Below are 24192 nucleotides of genomic sequence, written 5' to 3'. Positions count from 1 at the left end.
TATAAACATTCTAAAGAACTTTGTGCTCAACATTCTGAAAGTTCCCTTAAACAACATAGAAATTAAAACCTAACTGTGAGTGGGACATTTCTAATGCTCTTAGTTTAAATGTAGTGAAGTGCAGAACTCTATATAGGGGCGGCTGTAGCTCAGTTGGTAAGTTGTCCACAGACCACAGGGTCAGTGGTTCGATCCCTGGTTATGGCTATATGCTGAGGTGTCTCAGAGCAAGACACTGAACCCCTAACAGCCCCAGCTGTGCACTGCTGGTCCAAGCCCGGTAGAAATTTTGAAAGGGCATGCGGCGTAAATTAAACTGGGCCAATTCAACATGCGGGCAATAAGGGTCAGCTGTGGCGACAGAAAGAAGTGCAGAACTCTGTGATTCTGTAGGTGACCCGTTGATTTTCCCAGATTAAAATGAACCCCCCCCCCCCTGAGAAGTCTTTACTGTAAACTCATTCTTACCCAAAACCTTATAGTCCATGGCCCATTTCTGAGAGTTTCATGGCAACTTTTGACAAGATAAGCCACCTCCCTCTTTCTCTTCAAAGAACTTCTTTAAGGGGGGAGTCTGGCTATTGATGTGGTGGGAGGGATGTAGGAGGGGGACACTGATGTGACTAGCTGATCTCCAGTCAAGTCAAATGCACAATCAGGGAGATCAAAGTGTCAATGTGAGCTTAATTACCACCTCCACCCCTCACCCCTCACCCCACTGGGCCAAATTACACACCACCACAACCACCGCTCCCCCCACCGTCCCCTCCCATCTATAAAAATCGCCTGTGACAATAACAATGCAGCCGCTACTAAGGAGTTGTTGACGGCATTTCTGTCCCCCCCACCCCCACCCCCCAACCCAGCACCCACACCTACACACTCTATTCCCCTTTCTCCAAGCCTGTCACAAAGGCCTGGCCTATCAGTCAGCCACAGTGGCAGGATGCAGCTTTTCTCCTGATAGTCTGACAAAAGAAGGGAAAGACACTATCTTCTCTGTGTAGATATGACAATTGTGTGGACACAGAGTGCGTCTGATGATCGGCCTGTTTCCTTATGTCGCACAGGCTGCACGCACCCATCGCTTTGTGTGTGTGTAAGAAGCACACGTTACCCTTTAATGTCAGTCTATGACAAAACCACAGGGCTCGGTTCTGTATAAAAGACAGGACAATTATGATAAATTGTCTCATATCATCAGTGACAGGCTTTATAACTGGGACATGTACAAATAAAAGAGCAGGAAAATTTGTCTGCACACGTAAAGATTTTCACATAATTGTCTTAGTGTCTTTATTGATCTGCTTCACAGCTCTGATAAATATGTGAAGCTCTGCTCTGATTACATCTATAGATTTATGAATGCTTCAGTAAAGCCACAAGATGAGCAACATATTTGCTTGTAAAACATGCATTTTAAAGGTGCCAGCGGCCCCATGACTGCATCATTTACTTTATATGATTAGAGAGCACTTTAAAAGGGTTTACAGTTCTTTTATTGACTAAATTGAGTGGAGTCCAGGCAGTCAGCAACTTATCGAACCAAGGACACAACATGTCTTCCTGCAGAACTATCCAAGTATAAGTAGTTGCAAAATCGATGAACCAAGAACTTCGGACGTTTAAAATAGCATTTAATCACTTTTTTATCGGGACATTTTTAATAACAGATAAGCCGAACTAATGCAACATATGAAACAAAATGTTTCTTTTTGTTTGTTCGATCCTTTTTGTCTCCGTCCTTCCCACCTAAAAGGAATAAGAGCATTTTAAATGTGTCTTGCGCTGACCAAAAAGTTGTGATACTGTTTACGAATGAATATAAAGTCAAACACCAGAATTCCTCGTTTCCTTGTTTCCTTTCTATTAAAATAGTCTGTTCTGATGTCAGTAAAGAAGTGTATGTGTATTGATATGATATCAAGAAGCCCAAACAGTCAGCACTTGCCCCATCCTCAGATGAATCAGGCTTCGGATTAGGATGATTGTCGGCAAACAGCCTGGTGCCCAGGTCACAGAGGGTCAGCTCTTCCTGATGGTGTTAATCAGGATTAAAGCAAAACACTACCCCTTTAACCCCTCCTTTTCGGCTCGCATACACACACACACACACACACACACACAGGCCCTGGCTGTAAAAGGACAAACATTGCCCCGGCTTAATCCCCTAATTAAGTGGGCCCCTCCTCACTATTTAACCCCAGAGAGCCTCCTGGCCCTTGCACTCGGCAGCGTTTGGTCACCTCCAGCGGAGGAACTGCATTGTTTAACAGTGGATTTACTCAGCAGATAAGGAAAACCATCTGAGGCCCTAAAAGGCCCCGAAAGATAAAGTAGAATAGAAGGGTTGAGTGGGCTTTGAAGAGGTGAGATCACACTCCCTAATCCCAGGATTGAGAGGTCTTCCAGAGTTCAGCATGTTATGTGTATGAATGCAGGGAGGAGGTCTGGCAAATTGGATTGTGTCTCTTTATTCTCAGTGGTCTCTGAGCTAAAGGAACTGTTAGAGGCTCGAATGTCACAAAAACGAGCACATCATCAATATAGAAATAAATAACATGTGAGGTGTTTTAATTATGAAGTACTTTTGTGTCTTTTACATTTTCACTTCTGTACCGTTTTATAATTGTCACTTCTTGTGAATGTTTGCGTAGTGACTTACCACAAAGAATGTGTTGAATGTAACCTCCATAACCAATCAGTAATGACAATAATAATGCTGGTTTATGGTATTTAACATTGATAATGGCTCATATCATCCATCACGCTGCTTTGAGGAGAGCGTATGCTCACCATGATGCCTCGTCTCTTACAGGGAATCCTTCTGAAGCGAAGTGGCAAATCCCTCAACAAGGAGTGGAAAAAGAAATATGTCACACTGTGTGATAATGGCGTCCTCACTTACCACCCCAGTTTACATGTGAGTCCCCACCACCCCCTCTCTTCCCATTTCTTTTCCAATCGGTTTTATGTGTTTGTTACACTACTGTTTGTACTTGAGCATGCCGCTGGAGGTTTTAATGTGGGACTTTTTCAACCGCTGAGCGCAATTCTCCTGATGCGCTTACGTTTATTTACTACCATTGCTACACTCAACTGGATTACAACCTTATACACTCATGATTTCTTCAGAGGCGCGTCAACGTGTGCACTGGCTGTATTGGCTAAATCTGGGACTTTAAGCTTAGTATTAAGGAACGGGGTGTCCCAGCGGTCATCTGTGGCCCCCTGTGGCGTCTATCTCCTGTGCCTGCTAATGGAGATGTGGCTGTGCTGCTGCGTGCCCACCGCGCCCAGATTCCACGCTGGCTTGTGTTTATAATGGTTCTCACTGCATGGCAGCAGAGCCTGACCAGCCTCCCACATCCATCTTTGTCAGAATCCCACTGGGCCGCTAATACCTCTTAAACACTCGGCTGGCTTGCAGCAGACAGCTCGCCGGCCCGGTGCCACTCTCCGAAATGCCTCCTCAAAAATCCCTTTGATTCCTCCTGTCACTCCCCAATTCTCCGTCTCCTGTGTTGGGTATGTTTGGATAAAATTTGACACAGTAAACCGAAAGATATCTGCAAGATCAGGTGTCTAATGAGACAGCTGAATCTTTGAACACAAGCCCAACATTTAGACGTGAACCTTGTGTGTGTGGCCTTGTTGCACTGACACTGTGTTAGTGGTTTAATTTACAAGCAGTTATTAGCAGCACAGCTCTGTGCTACAGTGATGTATATAATTGACTAAACTGGGCTATCTCTTGATCATTACAGCTATTACAGGTCATCAGGGCAATCTATGAATCTATGAATCTGTTGACTTAGGGAGGGAGGTGAAATAAGGAAGACAGTTACATTAGCACGGCTACAGCTTGAGCTCATTTTGGGCACTGGAGCAGAGAATGAGTAAGAAAGGGAAAAGTGGAAGAGAGAGATTGAGACGGGGAGAGAGGGGAGAAGAAAAGAGGGAGGGAGGCAGACTGAGAGTGGAAGAGGGGAACCTTTAATTTCGCAGTCAGCCAAGCCATCCACACAATCACCTTCTGTTAATTCTATCTGCTACATCAATTAAATTGTTTGTAGAAACTAATTGAATGTGGCTTAATCACACATCTTAATAGCTTTGCACGCTTCGATCTGGCTGTTAATTCCAGCAATAAAATGAAATGAGAGCGCTCACTGGGTAATTAGCGAGGAGGCTTGGGAAAGAAATGAGTGCTTTATGACACAGTAATAAAGTAGAGGAGCCGGTGGGGGGACGGCAAAGGCCGAACTCGCCTCTAGTTGGGTCTTTTTCTGCTGAGACCAATGATTTTCACCTTGGCTTCCCACATTCAGGCCGTAGTCGCTTTAAACCAAATCAAATGGCCAAATTGAATGGGAATGAGACTGTTTGCATTCATTAAGCCGAACATCTCGCTATTTGGAGAGACGGCGTGGGCACAGGTGATGTATAATGGCTTTACAATCATTTTTCCACTATCACACACACTTAGTGGAAGGTCTAAGATGGGTTGTGACTAATGGGGATGGAAATTGAATAGTCTTTTAATTTGTTTTTCTTCCATAATTCCTGGATTCTTGTTCGTCTACTGCGGGTGATCGGTTCCCTGAATAGAGGGAAATACTTGGACCCCGACCTGTGTAGAGTGCAGACCACTTACTGTTGTCACGTTCTTTTTCTTTCTTGACTTTATTTAGGACTACATGCAGAATGTGCACGGTAAAGAGATTGACTTGCTGAGGACCACAGTGAAGGTTCCTGGAAAGCGACCACCCCGAGCGGTGGCCACCGTTGCCCCCACTGCCAGTCCCAAAACCAACGGGCTGACTAAGGACCGCAGCACCTTGCAGCTTGGCATAGGAAATACAGGTGGGATTCTATGATCTCCTTATGAGCCTAAAGCTCAAATTCACCGATGAAGCCATATTTACAGATCACATTGTAAGACATTTACTAGCATAAATGAAAGTTATAAGTCAGATACACCTTGTATGTTATCAACAAATGAGGTAAACTTAAGTAAACATCATATCTTCAGTTTAATATGTAAATGTTTATTTTAGTGTTATTTAATTAACTCAACAAGTTAAGGTATTGGAAAATTGTTTACTTAATTGTTCTGAGATGACTTTCATCAAAATCATTCCTCAAAAAGTTGATTTAATTGTCTGAGAGCCATCCAGTGTTTGTCCATGTATGTGTCTCAGACATGTTAGAAGGTCTTTTTTCTGGCTTTAAAGCTACGATGCAGAAAGCTCTGCATTTCAAACTATTCTCTGCACGGTGCTAACTTTACCCTCACAAGTCGTAAGAGGTCCCGTTGAAGCAAAATATCCTGGGTTTGTCGTAAGGCCTGGCTGAACCGCAGACTTTTCATTGTGGTTAAAAAAAGCATAATACAGCGTATAATAATCATCGGTTTTAGTAAAATAAAATCCAAGCTTATCTGTAAAGATTTGTTTCGTTAATAAAACTTTAATTCAGCAATATGATCGTGTAAAATATTATAGTAATCAAACTTGGATTAATTAAAATGATAAATTGGACACAAAGTCCACATTTAGGAAAGTTAAATCCCCTAATTCAAAACTGTGCCGAAGTTTGTTACCTTTTTAGTCGTCTCTTCTTTGATACAGCATATTTTGTATTTATTAGCTCATTGATTGATTGGCAGATAATTTCCAATATTTTTGATAAACGATTCGAAGTTTGTTTTGTTTTTTATTATGTCAAACTTTAGGGTTTTAAACTTTTCATGGACAGGTTGAACTGTTTGTCTTTAGGAAATGGTGACATTCATCAGCAACACCAATGCAGTGTCCAAACATTTTCTTTGGTAAAATGATGGTAGATTTGTATCTGTTTGATGAGATTTGTAAAAGTACCACATAGTAACAATGTCCACTTACATTACTAAATTTGAAAGCATTGCCATGGTACAGAAAAGGGCAACACCCAGCAGAGAAAACCCATCATAGGTAAAATATATAATGGTTACTCAATGAGCCTTTGATCACTCTACTCATTTTCTGTGTCCTCAGTTTGTGATTAATCATAAAAATGCGTCCCAACAGGTTAATTATCCGCTTTCCATATGTTTCATTCATGCAAATTAGATTTCTCATAGTATACACGATAATGACTTAATTAGCTTATGTGAGGAATCTATTAATTCGTTAAATTACCAAACAGGGAATTTAAAAATTGAGTTTGAACCAAATTTTTAAGGGTTAGAGTTATCTTGGACTGTTTCGGGACTATGACACTGACCTAATAATTTCCATCCTCTGTGACGAGGAGGCCACAGCAGCAAAAACAGTTCGGTCCTAAGCACAGTGCCAGGGTTTCTCCACATGTTAAGCTTAAAAATAGAGCTCTTTTCCCAGAGAGCTTTGCCACTGGAGGCTGCAGAGAGGCTGGCAGGCATATAGAGTGGAAGCCGGTGATTGGATTTAGGGGTTAGGATTAAGAGTAATTAATCCTAATTAGCAAAGGGATCCCCAGAGGGAGGCGGGGTCCTTCATCGGCTGTAAAATGGACACACTGCTTTCACCACTCAGGCTAAAGCTAACAGGCTGGGACTGGGTACCGTGCCAAAGTCAGGTCAACGGAGACAATTAGCATTGTCCAGGCAGGTTACTGTTAAACCTGGCCAAGGTGCTGTCACCACTGAACAGGTTAATCAGTCAAAAGAAGGAAGATGTAGGAGTTTACAGATCAGAGGACACTGAATGGAGGTTGTTGCGTCCCACAGACTGGTAACCTTGTGTGCTTTGTTGAGAGGAGTCATCAGGGCAGACAAAGGGCTCCTAAAAACAGGCCAGACAGGGTTTTGGGGGTGGAAAAGCACCAACTGGTTTATTTTGTCCTTTCGTTCCTTTTTTTTTCCTAAACCAACAAAGTTGTTTACTCCAACTGTTCATTTTTCTTGGAAAAGACTCCTCAATGACAAATTCCCAAGCTTTTCAGTCGCCATCTATTTGTGTATCAGGGAACAATGTGAGGGAGATTTGCCTTAATCTCCACTTAGGAAAAGAAAGGTTACAAATCACATCAGGTTTCTCTCGGGGTGGAGGACTCTCTTCTGATTATGCGATCGGGATTTTGATTTCATTAGACATGCAATTGATGAAGGGAACAAAGGGGTAATTTTTCATTCACGGCATCCAAATCACAAGCCTTGTCTTTGCCTTTGGTAATTCATTCATTCCTTAGATCTAAAGACCTTTATAATCACTGGGAGAAGAGGGATAGAGATGGAAGGGAGGAGGGGCGGAGTGGATGGGGGGAAATGGGAAGATGAAGAGGAGAGGTTGAGAAGACAGAGAGTAAATGACAGAACGCATGCGCCCACGACTTTGCCGAGCGACCAGGTTTAATTCCTTTGCTGGGTGCTGAGCGGAACCATTTTAAATATGATCCTCCCTGTTAACACACATCCTGCCGTGTCACCAGCGACAGATACATTGTGTCAAAGTATTAATGGGCCCAGTCACTTCTAATCAATCCTGTAGGAGAGAAGGTGGAGATTTTAGGAAAGTGTTGAGCTCATTCGCTCCTCACTCTGCACCACAGTTCGTCTCCAGCCTCGGGTTTTAATACTGTTTAACCAGTGGACACATGTATGCTGACTAGCAGGCCGCCGCCAGTGCTAACGTGACACCCGTCGGGCTTGTGGGTGCTATAAATCAGTTTTTGTCTGAAACACTCAAATGCGTTGTATTTTGTTCCTGGTTTTTTGCAATTTAAATCTGTTTCTAACAGTATTAATTGTATAAAGATGAAATTGTTGCAGTGTCAGCCTGTTTTTTTTTTTTTTTTTTTTTTTTTTTTTTTTTTTTTTTTTGAGTAGATTTATTAAAGGCTTGTAAATGTAATTTGTTAATGCAAATGACTATTTATCCAGCACTTTGTTGTTTCTTTCAACCTTTCCAGATACTCACCAAATAGCTTTCATATGCTCTTCCTCACAACACATGGTGTTCAAATGTTTCAACTAATTCTAGTTTCAAATGTTTCAACTAATTCTAGTTTCAAATGTTTCAACTAATTCTAGTTTCAAATGTTTCAACTAATTCTAGTTTCAAATGTTTCAACTAATTCTAGTTTCAAATGTTTCAACTAATTCTAGTTTCAAATGTTTCAACTAATTGTAGTTTGTGGGATCTTGGTTGTTTTGTGATTATCTTATATACAAATATGTGAATGAAGGACACTGCATTCAGTGTTTTTACTAAATAAATTTCAGTTTCTTTTCCGTTAGCTTAGTTACTCTTCAACATTGCGTTGCAGAAGTATCCTTAGTTGAGTACGCAGTGCAATTATAAGTGGTTTTATCAGGATCTGTCTATCAATTTTATCAGTTTTCCATTTATTTATTTATTTTACTTTGTTCTCTTAAAAAATTTCATCAGGATTTTGTTATATTTGTGGTAACAGTGCAGCACGAGCTGAAAATGTCCGCAATCTTCACCTGCATATTCAAAACTACATTGTTAAAACACTCAAGGAAAAGTAAATAAAAGGAAATAAAGAAAAACTAAATCACCTTATGAAACTAGGGTCGTATGCCTTATATACAAGTGTTACAATATTTACTTATTGCTTATGTAAGATTTCAGTATATAATGGGCAGCTTGTCTGAAGGACTTGTGTAGGGACTAGTATCAGTATCAGAGGTGGAGTGGGGAATGGGGTAGGGGTGGGGAGGGCGTCTGTGTTGGTCGTGATGATAGCAGTAGATTACAGAGAGCCACAGACGATGTGCTGCCCAGCCTACATTAGCATGAATGCTTCATTATCCCACTACTTGTACATAATGGCAACAACTCCACGGAGGGGTCAGGCCTCGTCACGGCTCATCAGCCCACTGACGGCCCGGACTAAAGAGAAATGAGAAGCGAGGCAGTGCTGCTCCCTGCTAATCCATCGCCTCTACTTAACACCCCAGCCCTGGATATCCTGCAGTACACACACTATGTGGCTTTAGTTATCTCATCATACACACAATGCTACACATACAGAAAAAATTATAATGGCGCTTTTTACGTTTCCATTAATTTTAACAGTGTATAGGAGGTAATTAGCAACATTTTTATAATGAAAAAGTACAATTTGGACCTGCTAATGATTATGTACTTATGATAATGTGGGTGTAGGTGTTGCGTTGGAAGAAGTATTCAAAACCTCGAGTAAAAGTAAAAATACCACAATTTAAAAATAGCCCCAATAAAAGTAGAACTTAAGCACAGTGGCTTTATTTTATTTATTTTTTTTTCAGCAAAATGTGACACTCTTGTTTTATTATTACATACTGCATAAATATTTTAATACTTGGGTATAAAGCTGTAAGAAGGATTTTAATGTTGTATCAGTTTGCGGAGCTAATTCTCTCACTAAATGCTCTTGGACAGTTTAATCATAAAAATATTTATAGTATAAACAAAAAAATAAAATTTGTATGTAAATGTTTTATTTAGTTAGTAATTAGTAACTTTATCTTAATCATCAGAAATGTAGTGTATTAATACATAAAGTAGCAGAAAGAACTCTATTAAAGTAATGTCTAGATTCACTTTCAGTAAGTGTCAGTGTAAATGGCTGGATTCCTCTTGAATTATCATGACAAAAATATATATGTCATATTGTTCTACAGATGCTACAAAATGAGGCCCCACGTGCTCTGTATTATTAAATTTGGGTCTTAATAAAAAAATTGCAGTCATTAATTAATATTTTACTTCTAAACTGTTCCGTTGCATCATCATTATTATTTTTTTTTTTTTATTGTTAATATTATTATGTGTGGGTGTGTGTGTGTGTGTGTGTGTGTGTGTGTGTGTGTGTGTGTGTGTGTGTGTGTGTGTTGCTCTAAACGTTTACTGTATTAGTTATATTTGGACTTGGCCATCACTGAAGTGGGTGACATTTAGTATTACACCTGATCCTCTGACCCTCGGTTTGCAGTTCACCGTCAGTCCACCATAGTGCAACTGCAACAACTGTATGTGTGCTGGAGTCAGGCCTGGCTGGAGCTGCAAGTACAGTGCTCTTTTAATGCCACAAGCTGATTATTTCTCCACTGTAATTACATTATCCTCCCCTTTATGCAGGAGTGGTCTCTGGGGACTAATGGATACAGCCATGTATAATTCATTAATCATTAGCATCCAATTTGACAATTAGACATGATTGTTGAATTTTAAATATCAATCGAAGTTGCCTTGTAGTTAGCTGACAGTTTTTTCTTTCTCTTTCAGGCTATCAAAGTCAAACTTTTTGATTAAAAAAAATCTGCTATAGAAAAAAAAAATTGCTTGTACCTTTTTAAACAGTGATGATGGTGATTATCGGAGTAACGTGAAGTCTTGACTCGAAACAAATACATATTTTAACGTTTCAAAAATCAAATACATAAATACTTTTTTAAATTCCGTAATGACGCAAGCAATTAGAGCCTTTTGATAGAAGTCGTGAGCTTATTTTATGTGCGATTCATCCATCACATTTTAAAAAACAAAGTTTCACGTTTCCTTTTCTGTGCCCTACTCCACGGCTCCCCCCCCCCCCCCTCCTCCTCCTCCCTCACTTCCTCCCACTCCTCCACTCTGATTTCAGCATGCTGATTTAGTCTGTGCTCCTCAGCGTGATTCCCTCGCTCTCTCTCCCATTCTTGCTGCGATTCTGCTCCCTCCCCTCTGGGACCTGAAGATTAATATTCCTGGGCCCAACAAGATAATTACTGATACTAATTAGACATGATTATGTGAATTTGATACACTTATTACTCTAGATAATGAGAAGGACATATTATCCTAACAAGCACCCGTGCCGCTTAGTTTACTTTACACACGACCCGCACACTATATTTTCTGTTATTGTCACCTCAATCAGAAACTGAAATTCTCTTTTAATTATTGAATAAAAGACCTTGATGAGAGATGTTTGTAAAATGAAAATGTATGGTTGAAAATATCAAAACAAAATCTCAAAAATTTTAACAGTTGTATATTAGAGCAACATCTATTTACTTCAATAAATGGGATTGTTTTTATTATGTAATTGTGCAGCAGGAAAAGCACAGTGAAAATTTATGGCTCTGGTTGCTGATTTTATTCATAAATAAAATTACCTTAAACATTGTTACATTCATCTTTTGTAATAAAACCACGTTTGCACAAATTACTGAATTTTATGACGCAGGTCTGTTCACTGATTCCGCTCACTCGACTCGATGAGTATATCGATGAGTTTGTCAGACTACTTAGGACGTGTTGCAGCGACTGCTCGCGAACAGGAGGGAAGGACGCCACATGGTGCAGCCTAGCCCATGAATTAGCAAAAAGAGCCAGGCGTCCGTGGCTCGCCTGATTGGAAGTTAGGGAGAGAACGCCTGCTGACGCCAGTGGTGATCGATGTGGCAGTCAGAGGGATGAGGCGAGATAATTAGCGTTCAGAGTGTATCTTGTTAATTAAGGGCTAATTAGAGGCAGAGGGAGAGGGTTTCTGCATGTGTCTGCATGAAAGGGGTTGTTTGACTGAAAGACGTGCACAAATAAGGTGGCAGCAGCACTGCAGTAATATAGAAACTACTTTAAAGCTGTTAACCCAGTTGCATCATTACCACTTCTTTACAGAAGTTTTTTGTCGTTTAAAGATGCCAGACTAGGTGGAAAAAATTCATACTTAAGAAATCAGGATTAATGCTTTTGTCCCTGTCATTTGTTCTCCAGGTGCCCCTCACTCCAACAGCAGTACATCCCTCCAGACGGGCGGCTCAGCGTTTGGCGGCAGTAAAGATGGCATGCACCAGCGCTCCTTCTCCGTGTCCAGCGCCGACCAGTGGAATGAAGCCATCAACACCAGTACGACCAGCGGAGCCTGTAAGAGCCCCCCACCTTCTACATTCTCACCTTCTTAAATCCACCATCATGCGTTATGTTACCAGCAAAACGTTGAGCGAGGGACAAATGAATGCGATGTGATATTGAGGTGGGGTTCACTGGCAGATGCCATTTCCCGAGTTCCTCAAGCTGGTAAAACAAGACTCATTTTCCCAATTATGTGATCAGGGTTGTGATCGCTATGACCTTTGTGGCTGCTGCGCTTTAAGAGAAGCAGCATGTTCACAGGAGAGGAACGGTGAAGGTTAACTTTTTGCCATCGATGCATCTCCACTCACCGTGTCACATTGCACCTTGTCACTGTACTTGAGTGAAGTAAGATAATATATTCGCCATGCATGTCTTTACCTTCCATCTTACTCTGTGCTCCCCCTCCTTCCTCTGTTTTTCTCTCTTTTCTTCCGAACAGGAAAATGAATGCTTTTCGGGGGTACCATTCATCACCAGTTATTTCCCTCTCTTTGTGGTTGGCAGTAAAAAAGCACTTAAATGCACATCAACAGAATAACAGTCATTTCCATGCATGTTTGCACTCTGGTAGTTCTCATTAGCACGGCGGCGGCTCCCCCCCTCCCCATGGGCTCCCAGGGGCCCCGGCAGTTTAAAGAGCGCACTTTACGAGCGCTGCTGGAGTCCAACTGCACGGCCCTCGTGGTTCCGCAGACAAGCCTGTCTCTCATTTGGAGCTGCCAAACGATCAATTCTGCCTGGACGCAGGCACTTCCATCACCCCCTACCCCTGTCTCCCATCAGCAGCATGCCCAAAGCAGAATTACTTAGATTCGTGGGGTCCTCAAATAAATGAGTGTGAGGGTGTGTTGTGTATGTGTATGTGTGGCTGTTTAGATGTGAGTTTTATCCACGGAGAATGTTTGTATCTGTATTGTAATGTGTGTGTGTGTGTGTGTGTGTGTGTGTGTGTGTGTAGGAGAAAAAAGGCTTCATACTAGATGTTTGTGCGTATGTGTTTGACAGTCAGTCCGCAGCGGACAAATAGGAATTCCTAAGTGTTACGCTGTGAAAATAAAGAGGCTAGAAATTTCCCATTTTCATGTTTGGTAAACTGAAAAGTCCTCAATATTAACATAGCTCATTAACCAGCATCCACTCTTCTACTAAATCAGATCCACAATTTGCTCCATTATTCTATTTTCTTCAATTATTTTCATGCTACTCTTAAGGTAACCACAAATGAGCTTGAATGAGGCAAATGAGCTGCAAATAATAGTAGAAACATTGTATCAAATGATCGATATGTTGCGTAGCTGGTGCAGACAGTTTAGGGATTCTGATGAAAGCAAAGTCTTTGTAGCTCAAAAACCTCTGTACCTCTGATAATCTAGGTTTTCCAGCTCCTTACACGGTAAGAATTTGAATTAAAACAGGATAATGTGTCTGTAGTGTAACGTGTGACTGGACTATCAGAAAACGTAAAGTTGATTGAGATGCAGCCTTCTTATCTCTCATCGTAATGTGCCTACAATAATCAATAGAAGGTGTTCTACAGCGAAGGGGGCTCCTGTTTTGCCATTTGAATTGACTTGAACCAAGCCCAATCACTTCATTATCCTTGGTGAAGGTTGCAGGTTAACATAAAATGTGATTCTGAGATGCAAAAACTGCAGATTGATGATTCACTGGAGGATGAATGCATCTTAGCCATGTAACCATTTCCATATTATTTAAAGGATGTCCTCATTTGTAAACCTACTGAGCAAAGGCAGAAAGCACAAGTAGTAACGTCTCTTGAATATTGAGCATAGATTTTTGATTAAATTCTGTCCCAATTTTTCTATTGCTTGCATTCATAAGGGCACCTATTCTTAATGCACCGGATGCTTGTTTAGAGCCTGCTTTCCTTGCCGCTGCTCAATCTTTGAATCTGAATTAAAAAAGCAAGAGCAATAGGCTCAAGCGGTCGTCAGAGCAGTGGGATAAGATTGCTAGCGACAATAACGAAGGCATGATCAAGTGTGATCAAATTCCCAAAGTCAAAGTACAGCCGATCAGTGTGCTCCGTCAATAACAAATACATTAAATAAATATTGGAAGAAGGAAAAAAAAAACAAATATATAGATATAGATATATAGATATATATTTTACCCAGTTGTTAGATACTTTCGTAACATTTCGTAATTTGGCAGATGTTTTTTCCAAAGTAACTTAAGAATGAGTTACAAAGCGAGCTAAATGGCAAAATGAAGAAGGAAATGTTTGATGTACCTACCAGATATGAAATTTCTTTCTTTTTTAGTTTTTGAAAACATGAATTTGATTCTGTGAAAAACACTTACTTTGTAGTTGAAATAAGTTGATCATAAATACGAATCGGCATCGATTTCGATACTCAGTTGAAATTGTTTTGGGCAAGTGTTTCCTTGTTCCAGCTCCTCAAATATGAGCATTATTTTCTCTGTGATAGTAAATTTCATATATTGTACTGTGTATTGTATATTTCCATTCATTTTATCATAAATCTTTTAATAAATAGAAAGAAACAGCAGATAAATGCACAATGGAAACAATAGTACCAGTGTTACCTTTAAGTTTTACAACGTGAGTTTTAATCCAAAATATTAACATGGTTAATGTGGTAATTTTACACTAATTGTTCACAATTAAATTTTATGCCATGTTGTCCACCTGTAGTCTTAGTTTGAAAGTTCACATCATCTCCTTTTTGTCTGTATCATTCATGATATTTATGCTCCACTGTTTTCATTTCGAAGTACTTTTTCTTCGTTTGGATATCAGCACACATGCAGGTAATGCACAGATAGCCTTTTCTTGTGGCACTGTGTTTTATACCTTGGCCTCCTGATGCGAAGGTGATAGCATGTGGGGCGTTTGATTTCTACGCCAGGCCGTAATGAAGTTTGACATTTAGTTTGGAGAGAGCAGCAGAGCGCGATCAGGCCTTGATTAGTACGCTCTAATTGAGGATAATAAGGGGGAGGCGGTGATTGTTTCTAATTTTTGCCATTAATTGCAGCCGTTGGCTTTGATTGAGGACAGGCAGGGCTGCCGTGTCAAGGGGCCTGGCGGAATCATAGTGCTCCTCACCCGGAGCCTCTTGAATAACAATGAAATGACTCCCCTCTCCTCTTCATCCTCCCTCAGCCTCTCTCTCTCTTTCTCTCTCTCTCTCTCTCTCTCTCTCTCTCTCTCTCTCTCTCACCCTTTTTTATTCTCATTCATTGTCAGTGTGGTGTTGGTAAAGGCAGGAAGCTGTTAGCAGCCCCCTCTTTTATCTCCCCCACAGCTTTCATACTGAAGCATGTTTAAACTGTCATCTCGGTGATGGGAGTGTAATACACTGTAATCACAGGTTAGCCTCATACCTGTTCTGCAGCCCAGGTGATCTTGGTTGAGTGGGAAAGAGACTCCTGATCCCCAGTGTGCTTCATTACCCAGCTTGGTCCTGATGGCCATCAACACTAACAGCTAGTTAATAACACCACGGTGAATTCTCTGCTTGCAGAATGAGTCTGGTTCCAACTTCATAATTCTCAACTTAAGAAATGTAATCTAGCAGTCATGCATAGTTTAGAGCTGAGAAGCACTTAAAGGCAGGAGACCTTACATTAGGTAAAAGCATTAGGTCTTAGGTGCTTTGATATCGTTGCTCACTGGTGTGTTACTGTAGTTTTCAGATTTCCTGCCCCGACCTTCATGTTACAAATTTCTCAAAGACTTATTGGCCCAGACAAAGGGAGCTGTACCTGTAGGTGTTTCAGGTGCAAGACGAGCAGGGCCAGGGTCATTTTCCACAACATTAGGGGCAGAAATTGATAATTAGAGGTGTTTATGACACGGTTGGGGCCCCTGAGGGGCAACCCTCCCCTTTAACCTCAAGCGACATTAAACAAATGCTGGCTGTCACATCGGAGGCAGGTTGGAGCTCAAGTCTTCCACCCGCTATACAGAGCTGTGCTGGCGGGACAGACACTGGGATGGAGAGGGAGGAGGAGGCAGAGGGTGGGAGGGGGGCACATGGAGGACCCCTGTGCCCCCAGCTGTCTGAGCCAGCTAATGACTCGTCTCAGGGGGGCTGTTGTAAGAGAGCAGGGAAATTGAAACAGACGCCTCGAGTAGAAGCTGCTACATGTGTGGCTGCGTGCTGCCATTCAAAACACCAGAGAGCTTAATGTAGTCCTGCAGAAGCAGCAAAGTTATGTTTATTAATGTGATGGCAAGTAATCAGTACCATATTTATACTAAAATACTGATACTATTGCTAAGGATGGCCCCTGATCTTCTTACAAATCTTTTCTCCCAGAAATGACTTTCCTTTGTTGTTCGTATACACCAAAACTCGTCATGACGAATTTTTGAAGTTGGGTACAGACGTAATAATATGTGTCTCAGGTGTCGTCTCCTATGTTTTTGCCTATGCTCAAACAATGCATCCCTGGGCTTTCTGATTCCCCGCCACCGCCACCGCCATTGCGTTAGCATCTTCAATCCCCTGCTGAGCCCATCTTACTCCTCTAAGACAGCCCCATCTCCCTAAAGGTAATGACCGAATTAGGCCTAATGTTGTACACTGGCTAATGGCACAGTGCAGCACATTATAGCATGTGCAACTGGCAACGACAACAGCAATAATCCCTGAGCCCCTTGTCCTCCTGCACTCCACCCCTGGGGCTGGGATGGTGCACAGGGAAATGAATGGAGTTTGCCACACTACAATGAGCTTTTGATGGGAGACAATGGAGGAGGCTGCCAGCACCACACAGGGTGGTAAGAGGAGAGCAATATGGGGCCCATCTCCTGGCCCTCCCTCCCTGCTTCCCCGAGGCCCCTGGCCCCCGCTCCTAGATTCATAATGGCATCCAGAGGGGGAAAGAAGGGAAAGTGATGTCAAATGTCGGGAAATCAGAAGGATGGCAAGCTGACAACCCCCTCCCACCGTCCCATCGCTCCTATTCCTTTGCCCAACGGTAGCACAGGTTAATATCACATTTATAAAATCACTTACAAGAAACAAAGCCGGCTCTTAGCCCCCTGTCACTTTTAGACAGTCATATATAGAGCTTTGCCGCAGGCTAACTTAGGTAACCATTTGTTCACCCATAGCCCCATGCGTGTCCTTCATTCTATCTAAAGCCGGAGCCACACACTTACTTTTGGTGCATTTAGAGCCGTTTCCAACTTTTTTTAGGATGTGAGAACTCTGCCTGTAACATGTGTGAACTGCTGTTGTTTCACGGTGATTCATCTATTTCATACATAGTAGTACATACTCTTTCTCAGTTTGGAATGAAATATGTGCCCAATTAATATTATAAGTAATGCTGGCAGTTCAGTGTTTAAAGTAGTTTTACGTTTATTTAAAAAAGTTTTAAAAATTTTGTTTTATAGTTATGTTACACATACTGTGCTTTGCTTTCATAGTCATAAATAGTTTGGTCCATGCTGTACACTCAGCTACAGCCTGTGACCAATTAATGCAGTAACTGGAAGATACATTTACAGTCTTGATCACAAAACTGAATCTTTCACCCAGAATCAATATGGTGTTACAGATCTGTCAGGGCAAATTCAAGTAGACATTTCCTTATTATTGTTGTTTAAATTTTTAAATTGGCACTTGCTAATTATCAGCAACACTTTAGCTGTTCTTTATATTTTTTTAATCTTACAAAAAATTGAGTTGATCCTGGCAATATGTATAACTGAATTCTCCATTTTCTAGGTTTCATCCCTGCTAGTTTTAACCTTTGTCTGTCACATGCCATATACAGTATAAATCCTAACTTGCTTGTTTCTTGACTTTTTCCTGGTAAATGGACAAATCCAAGATATAATTTTGAAAGTTTTTACAGCATAAAAGAAATGTAACTTTAAACAGTCCCAAATATCTTTTTAACATAAACAATAATGACTTTTTCCCTGTGTCTCTCTTCAGCCAATGGAATGAGTGATCCTCCGACATCCAGTGTTAGCAACGCCACCAGTCCTAAACTTGAGCCACCTCCTTCACCTCACGCTAACCGCAAGAAACACAGACGGAAAAAGAGCACAGGCATCACAAAGCCAGATGGCTTATCTGCAGGCAATGAAGGTACAACATAGTTATTTGCTACAGTTTTCTCAACTTCTGAAACACAAAACACGTTTTCTATAAGGGAAACACGTTTCTACTAGCATTCCAATGTAGAGACCTTTCTACATCGGTTCCATTCCTGATATAATCATTTTATTATTATTATTAGTATAACAAAACAGGAGAGTTTACACCACCTAATTCAGTATACAATCAAAATAAGTACACCTCTGTGAAAGATTGAATTTAATTATTCAACTGTGGGGCAGGAAGGTAGAGAAGTCATCCACCAATCTTGCAATTGTTGGTTCGATCCTCGGGTCCTGGTCCTCCTGGTCCCATGTCAAAGTGTCCTTGAGCAAGACACTGAACCCCAGCTTAGATGCTCCCAGTGAGTGTTGCCCAGCTGCATAGCAGCTCCCCAGCTCCATCAGTGTATGAGAGTGTGTGTGATTGTGAGAAAACAAACAAGCTAGATACACGACATTTAAAGAACTGGCACAAATTACAAACCTAGTGTAACAGAAGTAAATTTACCTGTGATCTCGATGTGAGTACACCTTTGACCATTTACCTATGACCAATGCAGCTAACGTACTTAAACCTTTGAATTCTTGCTAAGGCTAATTTCATAAACAAAAGTATAAAGAGAGTATGAACTTCACGCTTCTCTCAGTGTGGGTTTTTGTCTAATGCAACATGGCTCCACATGAGACTTTACTTTAACAAGACACTAAATACTCAGTTTAATCTGGGCAACGCATCTTTCCACAGATTTGTGTAAGAAAACAATTGCATCTATGAACAGAAGCAAATGAAGGGTGTTCTACTTGATGTAGTTGGTTCTTAAACAGTTAATTATTCAGTCAAACATTTTGGTCATTTTAATTCAATTCAACTTTATTTATATAGCACTAATTCACAACAAAGTCATCTCAGGGCACTTTACAGAATAAAGTCAAGATTATAAAGATGTTTAGATGTATAGAGAAAACCCGACAATTCCCCCTGGAGCAAACCATGGGCAACATTAGAGAGGAAAAACTCCATTTAATGGAAGAAACCTCCAGCAGAACCAGGCTCAGGGTGGACGGACATCTGCCTTGACCGGTTGGGGTAAATTGGAAAGTGGAGAGAGAACAGAAAAAGAGCAACAAAAAGCAACAACAAAACATCAGGCAGGTTGGTAGGACCAGTAGCTGCACGCTGGAAAACACAGCTTCAAAGCCGGGGACACCTGCAGAAAGGGACAGAGAGAGGGAGACAGAGAAGGACAAAGACAACTACGGGAGAAAACACACAGTTAATCTTATACAGTAGTTACAATTTTACATAATAGCTCAGCAATAAGAGGAGTAGTAGGAGTATAATATTTTAAAATATGGCATAAATCAGTGCATTTCTGGTTACTTCTTGATTTCAAGATGTAATCTGTAGTAATAAAGATAGATGAAATAATCACCCCCACCCCCTCGCAAATGGGACATAAGCCAAATTTCTCATAGGTGGTTTCAGTCATTGAAACCAAATCTGAGAAACTGCTAACTAGCAAGTGCTAAGTTACCTTGTTTCTATCAGACTGATCAAGGGGAGTGTCCAAAGCCTGTTTAAGCTTTTGATTGTATTTCATCAAACGTTCAAATGATAACGGAATAAATATATACTATATATAAAGCAGCCTCTTACTGATTGAGAAATCTACTTTGAATTCTCAAACAAAGTCACGTTTCCCACTCACTATGAAATGTTCTGCACTCTGATTGAAAATGTCTAAAAAAGTACATGAAGGTGTGCGGTGTTGTATTTTTACATGGTCCCCCGCACAGCCCGCATTTCTTTCACCATCCTATGAATGCCCTGATCTCCAGAAGCCGTGGTCCTCCTCAGCAGGGGAGTAGCAGTCAGTTCTCCACCCAATTAATAATGATTCTGCAGCCCAGTGATGAATGGAGTGCTCTAATTGGATGGCATTGTGAAAACACTGAGCCGCATTTCAGAGGCCATAAAACTGATGTCACCAGAGTGCGATGATCAATCAACATGATTGATACGCTGGATAACAACAACAATGGCATTGACGCCTCCTAAATGGGGCTTAGCATTTATAATCATTATACTTTTTTATCATGGTCTCTGACAGATTCTCTTTAAAGTCTGAATGGGTCTGTTGACCACATTGTTGTTCCGAGTGAACATCATCAGCATCTTAGCAATAAGTGGTGCTGTTTTAATGTTAGAGTAGTGCGTTGTCACATTAACATCTGTAGTGTTGGTTATACTGGGACGCATAAGATTAGTCATCATAATTTATATTTTGATATGATATGTATGCAACTCCCAGCATATGTTCAACACGGGTCTTTTTTGATGTTTAAGATGTCCCTTACTTGAGTTTTATTTGACTTTATGTAGCTCCTAGTGAGATTCTCCCGGCAGAATTACTCAGTCACGTTAAAGCCTTAAATAAGTGATGGCTAACATTATCAAATGTCTTTAAATCGAAGATTATTCTTGTAGTTCCTATGGGAGAAGTCTGTCTGTAATCAGGCTGGAGGAGGCACATTCGGATTTTTTTCTCACGTCGTCAAACATGCGCATTGTTTTCCGTCTTTCTTTTTGTTCTCTGCAAGGTTTTCTATTAGCATCAACTTGTCTGTTCTGCTGAATGCTCTGGAATACAGACGTATCACTTAAATATTGGATTCAAGTCTGGGATGTGAGTTGTCTCCTGTTGAAAGAACAGGAGAGCGAGGTAAAAGGAGAAGAGAGGTGGGATCTTTGAATAAATTGCTATCAGTTTATCTCATTTACTGGGCAATCAGAGGCGTGCAATGCAGGCTGAAATTGAATTTTAGTAGTTGTGAAGCATCATAAATCAAAACAGTGCGAGTATCTTAAGGTGAAAAATCATCTTGGTCAACATGAGACGTGTAGGATGTACAACACAGAAGCCTGGAGAAACTGTTACTGCACTATCATCTCCAAATATGGCAGTATGTATGTAGTGGTCTACGTGGTTGCTGAGGTGGCAGAAAGATCGGTCCATGTTTTGCAACAAATTGATAGTTAAGTGTGAAAGTCTGAATGACAGACGGCATTTGCACTCAAGATTAAAAATAAGTTTGATCCACCCCCTTGTAATCTCCTGTGTTGGCTTTAAAAAGGCATTTCAAATCATTTTAACACAGTATTTGAATAGTCCGCGGGCTCTCAGTTATTTCTACAGTCCTATACATCCACTAAGGATGTGCACAGTGGACACAGTCCCTAATATCCTATGCACTGTCAGAGCTGTGTGGTGTAATGAACTTCTCATGTGCTTAAAGAATGATGCAGGATGCATGGCGAGACAACTGACAGCCCCGTAATGTGTTTCCCAGCACCCGCCTGGCGACGAGCTCTCTCGGTGTGTCGCTCGCCATAAACCCACTGGAAAATCGATGGCCGATAAAGAGTTGTGTTCAGGGGGAGCCCCCTCTGATTAATGCAGACTGTCAGGAAGCATCATTAATGTATTTCTCTTTTAAAGAAAGTGTATCAAACGCTCATTGTTCTGTGTGTTGGGGGGGGGGGGGCGAGCTTGTCCAAAGGGAGAGAGGAAGGTGCAGGAATGGAGGGAAATTGTTAAAGACTCTTCCGATTTTCACGCATAAAGATATTTACTCATGCTAATGTCACATATATAATGAAGGCAAACAAGATGAAGTGTTTCTCTAAATGCTGTATGCAAATTAAACCCAATCTCATCAAACTGTGCTTGCATTTTTGGGCAGAGGCCTACAGTCTCATCAAGAGATAACAGACTAAAGGAAGCATTGCATGTGCTACAAGACAAATACACTGTAACTTATGATGAACAGACTCTTTATTTCAACAAAGTACTTCTTGAATCTATTTTAAGTTTTGTTAATAAACCTCTTGTTTAAAGGTACAATCCCCTCTCTGTCCCTGCTCTGATACAGCTTTGCTTTGGTCTTTACACACCAAAAACATTATTGGTCAGAATCTGCCACCGCTGTTCTGTGCGTCTGTGTCACAGGACTGCAGTGCTTCCTCTTCCTCCTAAGGAAAAGTTATGGAACATATTCCTATCACAAAATACTGGAATACTGTTTGTACTCCAGCTTTAATTCAGGATACAAAAATAGATGTCAACATTTTGTTTATAGTAATAAGTGTTAAAAGTACTCCTCCACTGAAGTGTAATATCAAGGAATATGTGGCCTTTATGTTTAGAGAAGTGGATCATGAAAGGTAAGACATTCTATGAAAGGACAGTGGGAATAGTTTTTTTTTTTTTGTTGTTGAGTGGATGAGGAATATACAATCTTTAGTCTTCAGAGCGGTTTATTGATTAGAAGAAAAAACAAACAAACATAAAAACATATTCTGTACAGGTATGTGTGAATCCTTTGATAGTACGTCAATAGTTTAAGCTCAAGGTTTTAATGAATTGATTAAGGTGAAAGGAGAAGAACACTGGAAATGATCACTTACCTATCACTGAGTTTGAGGAGCATTATACACAAAAATAACATCAGTCCACTGGGATTAATTACTAGTTACTGGACGATGAAGAATTTTGATCAATTAGCTGAAATAATCAGAAATATCCATGTTATATAGTTAACTAATAACAAACCTCTCTAGTCAAAATCATCCATTTGTGAGTGAGGTTAGATGTCTTGGTTGGATTTGGATTAGAATGCCGCATTTCTGCATTTGTGACATTTTCTCTTAGTTCTTTCATTTTTTGAAACTCACTCCACTCTCAGTTTTCTTCTATGGCCGTGAATTGTTGTACACCACTCTCCAGGGTTTAGATCATAAGAAAAGGATGCATGGCAAAATCTTGGATTTTCCTGATTCATTGATTGAGTGGAACAGTCAGTGTCCTATTGTCCTGCACTGTAGTAAACCAAGGGTTAATATCCTCTGGAGTCCAGCTGAGGATTAGGAAATGGAGGTTTAACTGCCTGTGCTAATGGTGGGTGTTTATCTCAATACTTTGTTTTGTCACTCCCCGACTCGCTCTCATTTCCGAAAGCTGTCCCTGGAGCCTCCACTCTTGTAATGGCTTAGCTTTCTGAGCACCACAGTATAGAGGGAAAGGAATAACAAGATTCTCATTTGGGCTCTATACACACTGCCCACAGATACATGTATAATTGGTCCTGTTTTCATTCTGCTCTGTTGTTAAATTCACTAGCTATTAGGGTAGTGGTATTGGTGCTGATTTCATGTGTTTGGTTATTGTCGGAAGGTGTGCGCCTCGTTTGTTTGAGCGTGTGCACGTAAAAGTGTGTAGAAGCGTGCGCGCGCGTGTGTGTGTGCACACGTGTGTCAGATAAAGAGTGTGCTCTATCTCTCTCTCCCTCCGTGCTCTCTTCTTTCTGAGTTTGGTCGTGGTTCCCCTGGGGCCCCTGTCGCAGTAATGGCCTGCTCCTGATTGCTCTGATACAGGTTAGGAATATTGGCTTTAATGATGTGTAAAATGAGCAAGCAGTGCCTGTGACATTTACAGATGGCACCGCCTTGGCCTGTTCTTCCCAACTGCTCGTTAATTCACAGGAACGGCAAGCACTTCTTTAAGTGACTGCCTGATGCATGCATACAACAAAACACAACACATCCTACTCACCAAAACAATAGCTCACCTTGTGCACCTCTGCACCGTGTCATCATTTCAGCCAAGTGTTCACAGAAATGGATTTTAAAAAAAATAAAAAAAAATAGTCCCCAAGGCCAAGAAATGTTTGCTAAGTCTTTTCCAAGGGAACATCACACTGGTTTCCAGAGGTGTTTGAGAGGGTTAGACAGAATAGTCGCTGTGTTGCTGCCTGCTATATAGACAGCACAGCTGGGCTCAGCACCAAAGCCCTGAGGTGCTAATCTGGTCCACAGGTCCTCGACAGTGCACATACTCAGTAATAGAGGGATCACCATCCTCAGGTCACACTTTCAGGTTCCAGTTTCACTTTCAGGTCAAACATACACCTTCAGATGTTGAGCACCAAAATGGCAGTTTTAATGGCAGCCAGTCAAGTAGTGGAAAACGGACTCGATCGTTTCCTGTGGTAATAGTTTCAGTCTAATAGTGTTAACAAAAACTGTGTAAACACTACGAAAAGTGCTGCATTCAAATCCCACACAAGATAACAATACTTTTTGTCAGATGCATCAGGGTTGTTTGTGCAAACAGATTATTGCACCACATATGTGCGTTTTAATTAGATGACAGG

The 24192-nt window shown here is 41.0% G+C and overlaps 1 protein-coding gene across 2 annotated transcripts in view; it reads left to right on the top strand.

The window, feature by feature from the left end:
• Positions 1–24192, top strand: part of agap3 (ArfGAP with GTPase domain, ankyrin repeat and PH domain 3) — a 107730-nt gene that overhangs the window by 64889 nt on the left and 18649 nt on the right. For both annotated transcript variants that reach the window (XM_067473810.1, XM_067473809.1), the window contains exons 10-13: positions 2819–2923; positions 4695–4866; positions 11730–11879; positions 17813–17968. In XM_067473810.1, coding sequence (XP_067329911.1) covers positions 2819–2923; positions 4695–4866; positions 11730–11879; positions 17813–17968 — 583 coding nt within the window. The remainder of the gene's footprint in view (positions 1–2818; positions 2924–4694; positions 4867–11729; positions 11880–17812; positions 17969–24192) is intronic.

Source organism: Channa argus, chromosome 14, assembly GCF_033026475.1.
Source record: "Channa argus isolate prfri chromosome 14, Channa argus male v1.0, whole genome shotgun sequence".
Lineage (NCBI taxonomy): Eukaryota > Metazoa > Chordata > Actinopteri > Anabantiformes > Channidae > Channa > Channa argus.
The sequence above is the reverse complement of the archived record's forward strand: the minus strand, read 5'-3'. Positions and strand labels throughout refer to the sequence as shown.